Genomic DNA, 15,817 nt, shown 5'->3' with positions numbered 1-15,817 from the left:
CTGGAACGCCCCCCCCCCCACCCCACTCCGGCACACACCCTGTCCGTGATTAATTTTTATAAAGACGGGGCTCTCAGAAGATCAGTGAGCACGGACTGGATGTGTGTCCCTTTGATATGTGAGACTGCGCTTACGTCACTGAGCCGGACTTCTGCGCGGCAGTGTCTGTAATTGCATGAGGCGATGCTCACGCAGGAACTCTGTCATCATTCTTTGGGTGAGCATTAGTGATCTGCTGAACATGTCTAAGCACTTGCATATACTGATGGTGTGTTTATGTAAGCCGATGGGAGAGCAAACCGGGGCAGATGTTAGAGTCCAGTTATAAATGGTGCTGTAAGCTTTTCGTGAATTACCAAAGAGACACCTTACGGTGTCTGAGGGCATGTCCTTCCCTGGCACGTGCTGTGGGTGTTAATGGGCCACTAATTCCTCAGCGGAGGGCTGTGAGTCGCCGAACCGACTCGAATCCTCCACATGCGGCTGAGGTCCGAGTCTAATGAAGTTTCGGTGCCCTAATTTAATGTGAAATGCTGTCGGGGCTTGTTATTGTTGCGTTGTTGGTCCTCAAAGTCCATCCTTTGCCCTTTCCTGTTCCCCGTGCCCTCCTGCCCTGCCTGTCACTGTTGGCACAGCTGTCAGAGTGTATGTGACCCAGCTGGTCTTGCCCCAGTCTGTCATGTATCCTCCCCGTCCTCACAGTGGACGTTTCATCCCCCCGATGGGGAGTGGGCTGGGGATGGCTCTCCATGCTTGCTCATGTAAATGTAGGACATTCCAAGAAAGAGGTCTTGCTCTTCTGTTTGGGACAGTACTGTCAGAATGTATCCCTCCAGTGAAAATTCCAGTGTCACAAGAATCAGACCTCCACGGTATCAATAGCGCTTGTTTCAGTGGTGGATTTTAGAAAGTCCACCTTAAGCCTCTTAATTCATCGCTCCAGCGATAATTACTCCGTAATGTGGTGCCCCTGATTAACAGGCACCTCCACAGAACCCCAGAGCAGGAGTCACAGTGGCTGACAGTGTTTTCCATAACTTCCCTCATGTGCCATTAAAGCATTTTAATATCACGCAGGCTGCTGAGACCTGCTGCTATAATGCATATTTAAAGTTTTTAATTTAATCAGTCCCAGCACGATTTCCATATTCTGGTTTTCTTTTCCCCTTTATTGACTCAATGACTTGTACTTGTTGTCTCTTCCGTCTTCTTTTAAGAGAGTGAAGGTTTCTAACCTGTGTTCAATGTCCTGCTTTTTCCCACCTGTCTGCCACCTCTTTCCCCATGAAAAACCTCTTTCCCTCTGAGGGCCCTAATCCCCACTTCCCGCTCACCATGAAAACCGCCTTTCTCACCCCAATGCAGGTTCTCGATTCACTCTTTTGTCCTAGACATTCAATTTCTGAGAAAGGGAACGAAGACTGAGGATAAAAAGAGAGAGATGATTGCTTCTAAGGCTGCTGATTGCGCCCGATCCGAACAATCAGATTTTTTTCTTTTTAAGTAAAGATGGCTTAGTGAGTCCGGTGCAGCTGGATTCTCTCAGAAGAACCTGCGTGAATTGAGAGGATTACGCCTTGTGCTTTAAAGAGGACACAGCAGGAGGAAAAGAGATTTAACCTGCAGAACCCGGGTGATGCCAAGAAGTCTTTCTTGGGGGTCTAATACCTACCGGGGCAGCGCTTAAAGCAGCCAAATCTGTCCCCAATAAGTGCAAAGCAGAGATAAATAAATTTAAGTGACCCTTAATCGCAGTGTGAGATCTCTGAAAGGGGCTTAGCACAGAGGCCCTCTAGTGGTGCCAGCCTGTAATGCGATAGATAGGCCTGGCATTTATGTAGACCCGATCGCAGTTCTTTTCAGACCCCCTTCCCCGCTGAGTCGCATGTGGCATCCATTAGAAGGTCCTGCCTGGGTTCTTTATTGCGACTTGCAGGTTAAACTACAGAACGGATCGTCTGTCTTGCCCGGCAAAAGGGTGCCTGTGGAGTTTGGCACTGCCTAGTATGGGGCTGCGAGTGACACCGTCTGCTCACATGCATTCGTGCCGCACGTGGGTTGCAGCAACAGCACGGCACCTCTGTCTCTGTCTCCACCTCCGGCTCGCATGGCTCACAGGGCTCAGAGTAAGACAATGACATCGGCATTGGGGATTGTGGGTGTCGCAGACGGATAGAATTTCACCTCTTAAACCCTCAGCTCCACCCAGCAAGGTGTGTTAAGGGGCAGGTGAAGTAACTCAGACAGCGACCCAGCCGGTGACCTAGTCCAGCATCCCCTACGGTATCCCCGCTGCCGGTATCGACGCAGATAATTGTTGCGTGGCTGCTAATGCACACTTCATCTGTGACATCCCCCAGCACTGTCGGGGGGGGGGTGTTTGGCAAGATCGCCATTGCATTTACGCCAACCTGTGCCTGGGGGTCTGGCCGACCAAGAGTGAGCGAGAGTAGTGCTGCCCTCTCATACATGGCCGTCACGTCTTGAGGGATCGTTTTAACAGATTCACCCCCCCCCCTCCCCCGCACGCTCAGATTGTCATTGAGTGTCACGCTGCAAGCATGGCGCGCTCTAGCATGCGTGACCTTCACTATGCCCCGCTGAGACCTGTCTTGCCCCCAAACCCTTAACAGCTCAGTCAGGCAAATGATTACCTGCCATTAACATGCATGACTGTATCTTTTATTCTTCAAAGATGCTCACAAATGTCGGCTATGAAACTTAGGCACCCCAGCAACACGATTCCCTGCCTCTACACTCAAGAGTGTCATCACTAAAAATAACCTGTCTACCTTAAAATAATTCAGCAATAAGATGCCTTTTACTGTGCTAGCCGTGTCCGTCTCCTGGGTGCACGAGGAGCAGCAGTGTAAGTGCACGGCCTGCCATCACCAGCAAATGGCTTTTGTCGGGGTAATTGAAAGAGCATAAAATATTTAGAATGTTTATGTTCTGGGGAGACACTCCAGTGTACAGGTGTTACGGTGTTCTGCCATCCTCCCCCAGATGTGAACCTACCGTGGGTCCACAGTTACAGCCAGTGCAGACCTTGAGGCCTGCCTTAGGAGCATTGAGACAGGCTGCGTGAACTTCGAGGCCTGCCTTAAGAGCATTGAGATAGGCTGCACGGGCCTGGAGGCCTGCCTTAAGAGCATTGAGACAGGCTGTGCTGGCCTCAGGGCCTGCTTTAGGATCTTTGAGATAGGCTGCGCAGGCCTCCAGGACCGTCTTAGGAGCAGTGATTCCCTCCATTTGCTTTGTTCTCCTTCTGACCTTCTGATTTACTCTCCTCCCCCAGCACCCCAAGCTATAATTATGCGCCGAATCCGGACAAGCACTGGATCATGCGTTACACAGGTCCCATGAAACCCATCCACATGGAGTTCACCAACATGCTACAGAGAAAGCGGCTGCAGACGCTGCTCTCTGTGGACGACTGTGTGGAGAAGGTGAGCTGCCCCATCCCCCCCCCCCTGCTGCCAGCACCGCCCCAGCCATGCCCAGCCACAGCTCTATGTTGTTGTCATGGCGATGTCAGTGATGCAGTGAACCGTGTTCCTAACTCATCCCGATAAACATTAAGCCCTTAACTGAAGAGTGGGGGTGGGGGGAACCCAGGCCTGGCAGATGTGAGCAGATACGCTTGGTCCCCTCGAGAGCCCGGGCGGCCCAGCTCCAGAGAGAGAGAGAGAGACGTGCCACTCTCCAATCCGCCGTCGCTGTTCCCTTCGCTGCGCCCATCACAGCTGCCCAGGCTGTCTTTGTTGTCCAGGACTTACTGGGGGCTGCAGATTGGATTGGCTTCAGCTTCATCTAAATGAGCTGCACAAAGATGTAATGGATGCAGTGACCACCGGAGGGCCTCGGAGAGTAATGAGGGCCTGACAGCAGCCCCAGCTGCTCAGCTGGTGTCTCGCTCTGACCCGCACTCCCTGCTCACTGGACCAGATGATTCCCTTTTCCGGGAAGGGCGGTGATGTCTCTCCCCTCGTCTGCTGCGTTTATGAAATCGCAATAACATCCCTGCCGGCCGACCAGCCATGTGTTTTATGTTCCACCCCAGCAGCAGATTCCCAGCTGTACGCGCGCCAGTTCCTCAGTCATCGGAAAAATAACAGCTCTGTTGGAAAAAAGCGACCGTACCTTTATCTGACCGCGTGCCTCCATCTACAGGGCTGTGCTGGGCTATTTAATCCACATGTTTATTCCACAAGCATTCGCATGTTGGTGTGTTGTATGTGTTAGCATGTGGCGTGCCAGTGATGGGCTTGCGATGTGTCCATGGTAACATGCCTGTCGTTGTCGCAGGTGTATAACATGCTGGTAGAGACCGGGGAGCTGGACAACACTTACGTAATCTACACCGCCGACCATGGGTACCACATCGGCCAGTTCGGCCTGGTCAAGGGCAAATCCATGCCCTACGAGTTTGACATCCGCGTGCCTTTCTACATCCGAGGGCCCAATGTGGAGGCGGGAACCATGTAAGTGGGGTTCTGTGGTTCTGTTTATCGTTATTTATTTTACTGTCACTTCTGCTCTGATATCCGCCAACGCTGGTGGAGTTGGGGGAGGGAGTGCCCATCGCATGTGGGCCAATCTGCGTAGACAACTGGGCCAGTGCTGGGAGGAGTACGTGTCTGCTTAACAGAGCCGGGGGAAGTTTGGGGGGGGGGGGTCGGTGATGGGGGTTCTCCAGGGTAATTGTCAAGCTCCGCCGACTCCCCCAGAACACCTTAATTCACGTGTGCTGAGTGTCTGAGCTATTGTGGGCTGCCACAGCAACAGTGCCTCAAAGCCCAAGCTGGTAATTCGGCTGTCAAACACGCGGCCTTCCGACAGGCCCCCTGCACTGCCACGACACGGAGAGAGTGTTTCGATTTATAGTCTCAGCAATGTCCACATCTGCTGTGTGCTGAGGGTGAGACAAGCTCCTTTTCTCCCCCCGGTGGTTAGTCAGATGTCACTTTTTAGAGATTTTCACATTTCATTTAACAACACAATTAAGTACATAAAGCCTGAGCCCTCAAGTAAAATATACATGTGGCCACAAAACCCGGTGACATGACGCGGGCCCTCGTGACCCTACAGCCCAGCAGCACATTGCGGAGTCTCATCACAGCGGCGCCGTTCTGCTGTGGACTCCCTGCCACTCGCCCTGCTCCCCGTCTTTATTTAATAACAATAACTTTGTTTACTGGGACGTTCCTGCCTGTGGATCCCTCAAAAAAGCCGATTAGATGCGAGCTGCAGATGATGTGGCCATTAGGGGATTCTCAGCTCGGCACAGGATTGGGTTTTTGCATTTTGAGAGGGGAGCTGCCTCGAGGCCCCCGCACGAAGCTGAGGTCTGGGGGGGGGGGTGGGGATAACAGCACTCCATCTGCAACAATTGTCAGACCGTCAAAGAAATAAAAGGATCTGGCTCCTAATCTCCTCTTCACCCCTGCTCTCACTTCTGGTCCTGTGGTCCTGCTTCCGTAAATCTGATCAGCCTGTTCTCCCCATTACTGCTCTCAGACTCACCGACTACATGTTGGTGCAGTTCGCCCGTGGATCAGGCCTCACTGCATCACTACCGTTTATCTGCGGCCCGGCAAACAAAGGAGCTTTAATTCCCCCCCTCCCCCCGAGATGTTTGTTTCCCCGGTAACATTAAAGCCTGCCTCTGCACCAGGAGGCCATTAGCATAGAAAAGGAAGGAGCAGAATGGCTGCGGTCATTAGCGCAGGGATATATGCATGAGCCGGGCACTCGTACGGAATGGCATCAGATTAGAGTGCTTGCTCTGAAAGGTGGGAGGAGCCTCCGTGATTGAAGTCAGTCTTCGCCGCAGTAGGAGCGGGGATGTCCTGATATGAAAGGCATCCATCCGCTCTGTTCCAGCTTCCTTTCCCTCTCCTTCTGTCTTTCTCTCTATATACATAACCATCGCTGCTGCCTGGTGCAGGTTTCCTTTTGAATCAAACGGCACTGGCACCTCCCATCCCGCCAGAGAGCCCTCGTTCCAGCTTCACCGTTTTAACATCTGCTTCCTCTTCCTCGGTTCCCCGCAGCAACCCACACATTGTGCTGAATATCGACTTGGCCCCCACCATCCTGGACATCGCCGGCATGGACATCCCCCCCGACATGGACGGCAAGTCCATCCTGAAGCTTCTGGACACAGAGAAGCCGGTGAACAGGTGCGTCACCCAAAGGTCCCAGGCCAGAAGGAAAGTCCCTGCAGCCTGTCTGCGAAGCTGAGAGACACTGCACTGGCTAACATACCTCTCTGTGTCATTTGGCATCTGTTCCTAAGCAGTAACAGAATCCAGTAGAAATACAGCTGAGCAATTAAATCTAAGCAATTACACCATGTAGCAGAAATACAGCTGAGCAATTAAATCTAAACAGTAATACCATGTAGCAGAAATACACCTCAGCAATTAAATCTAAACAGCAATACCATTTAGCAGAAATACACCTCAGCAATTACACCTCTGTAGTTATACCACCTAGTAGAATCACATCTCAACAGTTACACCAGCTACTAGAAACATATTGCAGCAATTAAACCACCTGCACCTAACTGCACCACCCAGCAGGATTACACTTTAGCAGTTGCATCATTGGTAGAATTACATGTCAGTAATGCCACCATTCAGCAGAAATACAGTCCATCGCGTCCATGCCTTGATCATTCTAAAAGCAATTAAACAAACAGAAACGAGGTCTTGCCAGTACATCACTACTGGCCCTAGAACAACAATCACAGAAGCTTCTAGAAAGTGTCTATCGTGAGGTCAAGCCATGTGGAGCAGAAGGAGGGTGCTTTGGAGGGAAGCAACTTTGCGTGAGGGGGGCACACTGGCCGCTGGCAGCCTCTCGCTGAGATCTGAGACATGATGCCCCCAGCGATCGATACCACCTCTCTGTATTCTGAGCTGGAAAGGTCAGCAGAGGCAGGCGGGTTGCGGGCATTGGAGCACCGTGCACAGAGAAAACACCGGCTTCCATTTAATGTTCTCCATGTTTTCTCCCTGCTTTCCTTCAGTTAACTTTAACGTTGCATAGATTTCACTTAATTTTCAGCTATATTAACCTGCTTGTGCAGTAACAGTGGCAAAGTTCTCATGCTATGGTGACAGTGTGTGGTGAATGATATAGACTGCATTATACATTATTACACTTGTGATTGTCATTGATCACAATTGTGTTTAGTGTTTGTCATAAATCATTCCACTCTGCAGTGACAGTTTTAGTGTATGATGATCTGTGGTCATTATTATTGACCACGACCGTATTTGGTGACTGTAACAGATCATGAGGGTGTTTGGCCATTGATACAGATCATGGCAGTGTAATTGATATAGATTGTGAGGGTGTTTGCCAATGGATATAGATTATGTCACCTTTGCTTGTATTTCATTTCAGGCTTCAGCTCAACAAGAAGGGGAAAGTATGGCGGGACTCCTTTCTGGTGGAGAGGGGGTGAGCGAGGAACATCTTTCACATATTTGTAAAGATGTACACTCTAATCTGGTGCTATGATTTTAACGCAATATCTTGCATCAGAGTGCCTCCTGTTGGTGGAGAAGTTTCTCTTCTCTCATTCGTTTTCCTAGAAAACACATTCTGTGCAGAAACACTTCATAGACTCATGCAGGGGCCTGGAGCCTATCCCAGGCGGTACAGGACACCAGGCAGAGGAGCACACCTACAGGAAGCCCATCCATTACATCGCACTGAAACGCACACAGTTGCACACTGTGGGCAATTTAAAGATGCTAATTTGCCTGACTGCAGGTTTTTGTTCTGTTGGGGGGGAAGCCAGAGTACTCAGGGTACTCAGAGGACCTGCATAATGCAGGTAGGATGCAAACTTCACGCACACACAGCAGAGATAGGGTTCAAACCCCCATCCCCGGAGAAACAATGGCACCAACTGAGCTATTGTACCTTCCACTTCCCAAATGGCAATAAAAAAGAGCCTTGGATTATAATGTAAGCTTTACAGTCATAGATTCATCTGAATAGAGCTTGTAGTTCTGTAGATTATAGCCTTTGCCCTTAAGTAGCTTCCTGCAGGATAGAGGTGACTGTCTAGTCTGCCGCCTCCCTCCACCTGCCGAAAGGGGTAAGTAACTCGTGCTTTGCCTGTTGTGGTCCAGGAAGCTGTTGCACAAGCGGGACAGTGGGGCGGAGGTGGCCCAGGAGGAGAACTTCCTGCCCAAGTACCAGCGCGTGAAAGACCTCTGCCAGCGGGCGGAGTACCAGACACCTTGCGAGCAGCTGGGACAGGTGAGAACACCGCTCCGTGTGCCGGCGCACACGCCACTGCACGCACACGCCACTGCACGCACACACCGATGCACACACACATGTTGCTGACCTGCCCCTCGCCGGCGTGTGGACGTGTGACGTGGCAAACCTGTGCATGCACACATAGCATCTCCATAGCAACAATGCAGCAGGGGAGTCGCGCATGATTAAGGATCCTCTGGCAATCGCCTGGCATTTATCCGAGCACGCAGTAGCTGAGATCCGCTCCCCCATCATCCCTGCCTATGCAAATCCATCCTAATTTATCCCAACTGCCCCTCCTTAATTTAAGAACATTTGGTGAGCGGCAGCATAAAAATATTTATGCAAATGAGCGCGCCGCTGCGAGTGCAGTTGGAGTTGCACGCCGGGATGCGGCGAGCAGGAGGATGTCCTCCCTCAGCCGGGGATGATAGTGTGACAGCTAAGAGGGGAAGGAGTGACTTCAGGGAAAAGGGGAGCGACAGACTGAGAGGTATCCATGCTCGTGTTTTTGCCAGATTTGTTTCCTGCCAATAAAGCTATTATTGGGGGGGGGGGGGGGAGTGATTTGGCCGAATTGGGAGAGGAGCACGGAGAGGATTGGCGCCAGGTAGGGCACCAGCGTGAGGCCGGCCGCAGTATGACAGCGCCAGACAGCCCTGCAGCCCCCACCGTGCGATAATTAGCTTCACGGTCGTCGCCGTCACCCCCTCCCAGGGAGCTGATTCAGCTGCCACACTGGGCGAGGGGCCTTCCGAACGCCTTTTAAACAATCGTCTCCAACTCACCTCCTTTGTCAGGTGAATTATTTCGTCGCTACTGACAGTAAGAATAGGGTTTTATTGCAGTATACCTCTGAGCGCACGCTGCATTTACATATATATTTAAATTGTTTCGCCCACCTCACATCGCCGGAGCTGTGTCAGCACTCAGAAACTCTTTCCTGTCATCGGCATGTCATTTCCTGCACCTGCGCTTCATTTTCTCATAAAGTCGCGCAGCATCAGCCAGGCCAGGCTAACAGGTAGAACAGCAGTTGACATCACGGACTCGTAAAACAGAGCTCTGAGTAGAGTTTTGCAACAGTAATTCATGATATTTTTAAATGTGAATTGCTTCAGTAAAATGTCTGGCTGTATAACAGGAATGATACCATAAATCATGAAACAAACAAAAATGTCGGCCAAGCTTCACATAAACATCAAAAAGAATGAAGGTGTTATTTTTATGTTTTGCCTTAATCAGAGAGGGAAGAATTTCATAACAGTGCTGCGTTTTAGACAGGTTTCTGACTCTAGGACCAAAAACAGGGTTTTAGTTAAAACTCTCTCTCTCTCTGTCACACACACACACACAAACACAGAAAGATTCAGAAAAGTGGCAATTTAGAAGCTGCAGTCAACCCCCCAGCTACCAATAAATTGGAGGCGAACGTCTAGACGCCTCAGACCACAGCATACAAGCCCCACCCTCCCACTCCCACTGATTACAGAGATCACTCAGTCAGCAGCCATTTACGTGTTCCAGGGTGTAATTCAAGAGTTTAAACTTAAACATTTAATTGGAGAGATTCTACTAATTACTGTGCCTCTCACTGAGCACATTTGCTAATTAAAATAGTGCAGGAAAGCATATTTTTAACAGAGATCCTTGAACGAGAGGTCTGCACCTCGGGGTGCGTGTACTCCAAAGTATCAACTGCTGTTATAGCGCGCGTGTGTGTGTGCGTGTGTGTGTGTGTGTGCGTGTGTGTGTGCACATGCTACCCCCCGCAGAAGTGGCAGTGTGTGGAAGATGCCAGCGGAAAGCTCCGGCTCTACAAGTGCAAGGGCCTGGCCGGCCTGGCGGCCTCACGCAAACCGGGTATCGCCGGGCCACAGTACTACGCGCACGATGCCGACCCAGACGGCTGCAGCTGCAGCGTCCCCAACTTCGGCTTGAGCCACTTCAAGAAGAAGAAGCTGCTCTCCAAGAAGAGTAAGAGACCGGGGTTTGGCATCCACATTCTTCCCAAAGCAGCAGCAATGAAAGGACAGGAGCTGTAGCTCTAGCTAGAAAGGATTCAAATGTTATGCAAATTAAACAGTACAGAAATGGTTATAGCAAAAACAGACCACATGGTGGCGATATTCACCAACTGAAGGTGTATGCAGTATTGAATTGCTGACATAAACTCAACATTCAGGCTTATATAGGCACATAGTAGCTAGTTCTGTCCAATGTGACAAGGACATTTAATGGCAGGCACGGCACGTGAGCACTTCCTGTGCAGCATAGTGTCACACCTCAGGTGATAAAATACTAAGGCATGGGACCTTTATTGCCATCTTCAGTTGTATGGTCCATCACCCATGAGTCATACACCGAGATGAAATTATGATCTTGTTGGTCATAGTGTAAGAAAAGTGACAAATTAAATATGAATATGAAAGACATAGACATTGGCAATCTAACCAATGGTCTGTAACACATACAAAATAGTCTGTCATACCCCATTTGGGTGTAACGTAGCGGCAACACAACACATTAGGTGGCAGAATGCTTTCTGGATGCTTTCTGTCCACAATCACAGCCAACGTAGATACAGTTAGATAAAAGTGAAGAATTAGAATACAAAATCTACTCAAACTACACTGTAGCTGAAGGTCCTGTAGGAAACCTTGTAGATTTTGGTCCCTCCGAAAGTAGGTTCATTACAGAGTTCGCTGGTAACAAGGACTGACATCAGTTGTACAAACTAAAAGCCATTGCTTCCCTCTGCAGTGCTGCCAACTCTCACACATCTGGTGTGACACGCTTTCAAACTCAAACGCAAGAAATCTTATGGAAAATCTATATTATCCCGCTATGAACCTAAAATTAGCTGCATCAAAAGCATTGGGGCAGTTTGCAACCCCTACAGGCTATTTCCAATATAATAAAACTGTTACATATCTGTAAATGTGTGTTCGATTTGAAAATCTCACTCCAGCCAGCTGACCAAAGCGACATTTCCTCTGCCCATTATTTGGGTGAAATAATCACATGACTTGCCCGACATGAGACGTAACCAGTTAAAGCAGGGAATATTGATTATCTGAAAAACATCAAAAGAGCTGCATGAAGGGTAGCAAACCTTACAGTTTAGTTATTGATTAAGTCCATCTGAAAAAGAAAGCAGACCCAGCATCCTATTCTCTCCTCACAAGGTGAAAAGCTTCGTTTGCTCATGAGAAAATGTATGAACCTTTACTGCCATCTTGTGGTTTATTTGGAAATTACATGCCAACGTTCCATGCCATGAGCAAGATCGTGTGACTTGGTGCAAGTGCCAGTAAGACTGATCCTTCTTTGCATTACCCTGCTTCTTACAGAGCTGAAGGCCAGTAAGAGCTACTTCAGGAACCGCCTGGCCCGCTCCGTGTCCTTTGAGGTGGGGGGGGATCTCTATGCGATCCAGCTGGAGGACGGGTACCAGCCTGTGGGTCCCAGAAATGTCAGTGGGGGGGGTCCAATGACAGCCATGCCCCGGAATGATGACGACGACTTCAGCGGCATGGGCGTCACCGTGGCCCCGAAAACTGGCAATAGCTTCATGGTTCCTTCCTCAATCAAGGTTACTCACAGGTGAGGACATCGGCGAATGATGGAGCATCCAGTGTGAGAAGAGCAGGAAATGTGTCGGTGATCCATGGATACTGAGGGTAGACAGTGCTCTTCTGTGCTCTTCAGGTGCTCTATCCTGGCCAATGACACTGTCAAATGTGACGTCGGCCTATACAAGTCACTGCAGGCATGGAAGGACCATAAACTTCATATAGATCATGAGGTGGGGACCATTCCTGGGTTTCTGTTGGGTTTCTGCGGATTGTGTTGATTCTGTGTAGATCACTGATTCTGTACTGGATATGGTGTTGTACCCAAACCACCAGCATAGAACTAGTGTGCCTGTGTTACGTTTAGATTGAAACCCTGCAAACGAAGATAAAGAACCTGCGTGAGGTCAGAGGTCACCTAAAGAAGGCGCGCCCTGAGGAGTGTGACTGCAGTCAGTACATGTGAGTTTACGCCAGGCTTGACACATCCCTGTCCACAGGTGGCCCGAGGAGAAGTGCCTTCCTCTCCACCCACATCACCGTTTTGGACACGCCTCTCCCCAAAGACACGCCTCCTCGTTCCCCATGCGGCCTCATGAGTGAACCTCTGCTCTTGTGTTTCAGCTACCAGTCTAAATTAAAGGGGAGGTTGAGGCACAAAGGAGGCAGCGTGCACCCATTTAGGTAATGGAGGAGTGGCTGGCATGTGAGTGTACTCCCTCCACTGGCCAGGCAGAGGCGCTAAACTGGCTGCGTTTCGCAGGAAAATGCATGACAAGGACAAGAAGCAGTGGCTGCTGAAGGAGCAGAAGCGTCGGAAAAAGCTGCGCAAGCTGCTGAAGCGACTGCGCAACAACGACACCTGCAGCATGCCTGGCCTCACCTGCTTCACGCACGACAACCAGCACTGGCAGACCGCCCCCTTCTGGACAAGTAAGACTCGACACTCGCAGCACGCATGCCCCCTAACCCTGAGCCCCAAGCCCCTAACCCTGGCTGCATGCTCTTCCAGTGGGCCCATTCTGTGCCTGCACAAGCGCCAACAACAACACATACTGGTGTCTGCGGACCATCAACGAGACACACAACTTCCTCTTCTGTGAGTTTGCCACGGGGTTCCTGGAGTACTTTGACCTCAACACTGACCCCTACCAGGTAACGTTTCACCATGATGCACCTGATAAGAGCCTTTTGGTTGTCTGCCTTGCTGGGAAAAACTATATAGGCACAGAGTAGACGAAATTCTGGCAGTAGCGTACTAAATTCAAGATTCAAGAGGTTTATTCATCACGTACACAGCTGTACACATACAACATGTAGTGGAATGTAACCACGGTCACTCCGAACAGCTATGCATGATAAAAGAATAATAAAATATAGAAAAATAATAATTTAAAATAAAAAATATATGAAATGTTCAGCTGTACATAACCTTTAGTGATAGGTAAAAGTGATTGTGCTGTGCAACGTGCAACAGACCTGAGATACGTACCAACAATTTGGACAGTATGAAAGCAGTACTCATAGGATTACTGGCACTCGTACACGGCATTTTCGAAATGCAGTCAGTTACAATGCTGCTGTCGTTTCACAGACGGCTGTCTTCTAGGGTGACATCACAAGGGCTTTAAACCACATGGTTACTGTGTAGGTCATAGTGCATTAACATCTGGTAGCTGTATGGGCCAGCTGTGAGTGCATGTCTCCCGTCTGTACGCAGCTGATGAATGCCATCAACATGCTGGACCGGCACGTTCTGAACCAGCTGCACGTCCAGCTGATGGAGCTACGCAGCTGCAAGGGTCACAAGCAGTGTAACCCACGCACTCGCAACCTGGAGATTGGTGAGTATCTCCGGCGCATGCACCCACATGCACCCACAGACCAAAACAAAACTACACACTTACGGCATCAGAGGTGGTAAGTACACACTCTGTCTCTCTCTATTTCTTTTCTCTGTCTCACTCTGCCTCTCTGTCACACACATGCATTTTGTGCTGTTCCACACACCATGCTGATGGAGTCACGCCCATTTCACATTTCATCATGATCATCCCTCCGTGATGCAGGCCCTGTCTCGCATCTGATTCAGCAGTGACAGTTCTCCTGTTGTTCAATAAGTCATTTTAGTTCATGTATTTACTTAGAATTTTTTTTTCTCTCTCTGTTAAAGCACTTCACAATATGATAAATTAATTAGAAATTAATTACATACTAAGAACACTGAGGTAGAATAATATACAGATAAATTCCTCTAGTGTTTATAATATGTATATATAAAAGTATTTTATATCTAAAGTAGTTTACCAGCTTATGATTATCAGCAAGTTAAAAATTATTAAACTTCAGTTCTGCATAAATTATGTGATAAACTTGCCTGTCAGGACATTATTGTAAGGTCTTTAGGATTAGCTTTGAAACTGTGCCTTAATATTTGCAAATCTGCATTATTCTATGTTCCTGTTTTCTTGCTAATAATATTGTCTCTTCTTCAGGAGGTAAAGAGCGAAGCAGCTTTGATGAATACAGGTATATTTGCTCATTGAACTAAGTATCTCTGCACTGGTCTAAACTAATACCACCGATTGGATCTAATATGAGATTTATTTTCTCTTCTTCTTTGGAAGTATAATGCAGGGACTCTGTGCTTTTAGACTACCTCCTTTAGAACAGTGAATCTGGGGGCGGGGCGGGGGGGGGCGCTATTTGCTTTGCTTTCTCTTTGCATCTTGCATGATTGCTCACTGGTGGAAGCACTTGTTTTTGGGGCCTTTCGAGGAAGGCTTCGAGTCCCCTAGGCGAAGCTGCTCTCGTCCCACCCGAAGGGTCAGCGTAACAGTGTGTCTTGTTGTCACTTGTGCATCAGGCAGCTCCACCGTCGAAAGTGGCCAAAAGCGAAGAAGCCCAGCTCCAAATCTCTGTGAGTTTGGAACCCCACGCACGGTCCCGGTGACGCCATCGGCCCCCGCTGCTCTAACTTTACCCCCTTTTCTCCCGCCGGCTCAGTTCTGACTGCATGTTGCATCTCGGCCTGCACTCCGTAACCTTATTTTTTGTCACCTGCCTCCTCTGCATGAATTCCTGGATCACAGATATGGCACAGTCTTCCGCCATAGATAGGGCGCTTTTCACCGGGCTTAAGACATCTTCCCTTTCCATTTTTCTTCTCTCTTCATGTGCTTTCTGTTTTTTTAGCGTAGTTGATCAGCCTTAAATATCCAGCCATCAAATCTAGTCATATAAAAAGCTGCTAATAAACTGTCACAGAGCCTAAATATGTCTATAAATACAAAAAACTGCCAAAAAAAAACAAAAAGGTGCTTTTGGGTGTATTGTACAGGCCATTATTCATGTACATATCTCGAAAATGGGAGTGGAAGTAGAATAAGTGGATTAAATCGTTGATGTTGTGTGATTTGTGATTGTTCCCTAACAGAGGACAGATCTGGGAAGGTTGGGAGGGTTAGGACCTGGGAGCCCCTCGGCCCGGACCTCCCTGGGCAGGCCAACTGGTTGGAACTTGAAACCTTGTACAAACTTGATGAGCACACCTACGATCTCAAAAGCAACTTCAACGTGAGCCTCGAGGACTGGACCAACTTCGGAGGAGCCGTAGACAGGATGTTTGCGCTATTAGGAAATTTCAACCATCTGGACAGGCGGCAGCACATCCCCCGGGGAGGGGAAGGAGGAGACAGAGCCGTGGTGTCTTCCACCAGCCAATCCACTTCGGCTGTTTATCTGACCACACTAGCCACACCTGCTTTCCTGCTGCGCAAGGCTGGTGCGGAGGCCCTGCAAGATGCCCTCGGCCTGAGCCGGGAGATGGGTGACTCCTCTTCTAGCTCCTCCTCCAGCCCGTCCCTGACCCTGCCCTCTCAGAGGGCCACAAACCCCCTCCTCTTCCATGAGCTGCAGGCGGATGATCAGGCCAACCCAGATGAGGAAGACGAGGA

At 49.4% G+C, this 15,817-nt stretch overlaps 1 protein-coding gene across 10 annotated transcripts in view; it reads left to right on the top strand.

Moving 5' to 3' along the window:
• sulf2b (sulfatase 2b) overlaps positions 1 to 15,466 on the top strand; it is a 76,498-nt gene extending 61,032 nt beyond the window's left edge. For 9 of the 10 annotated variants that reach the window (XM_023838111.2, XM_072712932.1, XM_072712931.1 and 6 more), the window contains 16 exons: positions 3,299 to 3,449; positions 4,309 to 4,484; positions 6,057 to 6,185; positions 7,417 to 7,473; positions 8,154 to 8,283; positions 10,062 to 10,263; positions 11,640 to 11,892; positions 11,998 to 12,094; positions 12,229 to 12,323; positions 12,486 to 12,545; positions 12,625 to 12,794; positions 12,874 to 13,016; positions 13,582 to 13,705; positions 14,357 to 14,390; positions 14,728 to 14,781; positions 15,298 to 15,466. In XM_023838111.2, coding sequence (XP_023693879.1) covers positions 3,299 to 3,449; positions 4,309 to 4,484; positions 6,057 to 6,185; positions 7,417 to 7,473; positions 8,154 to 8,283; positions 10,062 to 10,263; positions 11,640 to 11,892; positions 11,998 to 12,094; positions 12,229 to 12,323; positions 12,486 to 12,545; positions 12,625 to 12,794; positions 12,874 to 13,016; positions 13,582 to 13,705; positions 14,357 to 14,390; positions 14,728 to 14,781; positions 15,298 to 15,328 — 1,906 coding nt within the window. In that variant the 3' untranslated portion in view covers positions 15,329 to 15,466. The remainder of the gene's footprint in view (positions 1 to 3,298; positions 3,450 to 4,308; positions 4,485 to 6,056; positions 6,186 to 7,416; positions 7,474 to 8,153; positions 8,284 to 10,061; positions 10,264 to 11,639; positions 11,893 to 11,997; positions 12,095 to 12,228; positions 12,324 to 12,485; positions 12,546 to 12,624; positions 12,795 to 12,873; positions 13,017 to 13,581; positions 13,706 to 14,356; positions 14,391 to 14,727; positions 14,782 to 15,297) is intronic. The other variant, XM_023838115.2, reaches the window with a different exon arrangement.
• Positions 15,467 to 15,817: the final 351 nt, after the last annotated feature.

Source organism: Paramormyrops kingsleyae, chromosome 6, assembly GCF_048594095.1.
Source record: "Paramormyrops kingsleyae isolate MSU_618 chromosome 6, PKINGS_0.4, whole genome shotgun sequence".
Taxonomy (NCBI): domain Eukaryota; kingdom Metazoa; phylum Chordata; class Actinopteri; order Osteoglossiformes; family Mormyridae; genus Paramormyrops; species Paramormyrops kingsleyae.
Note: the sequence above shows the minus strand (reverse complement) of the source record. Positions and strands in the feature narration are given on the sequence as shown.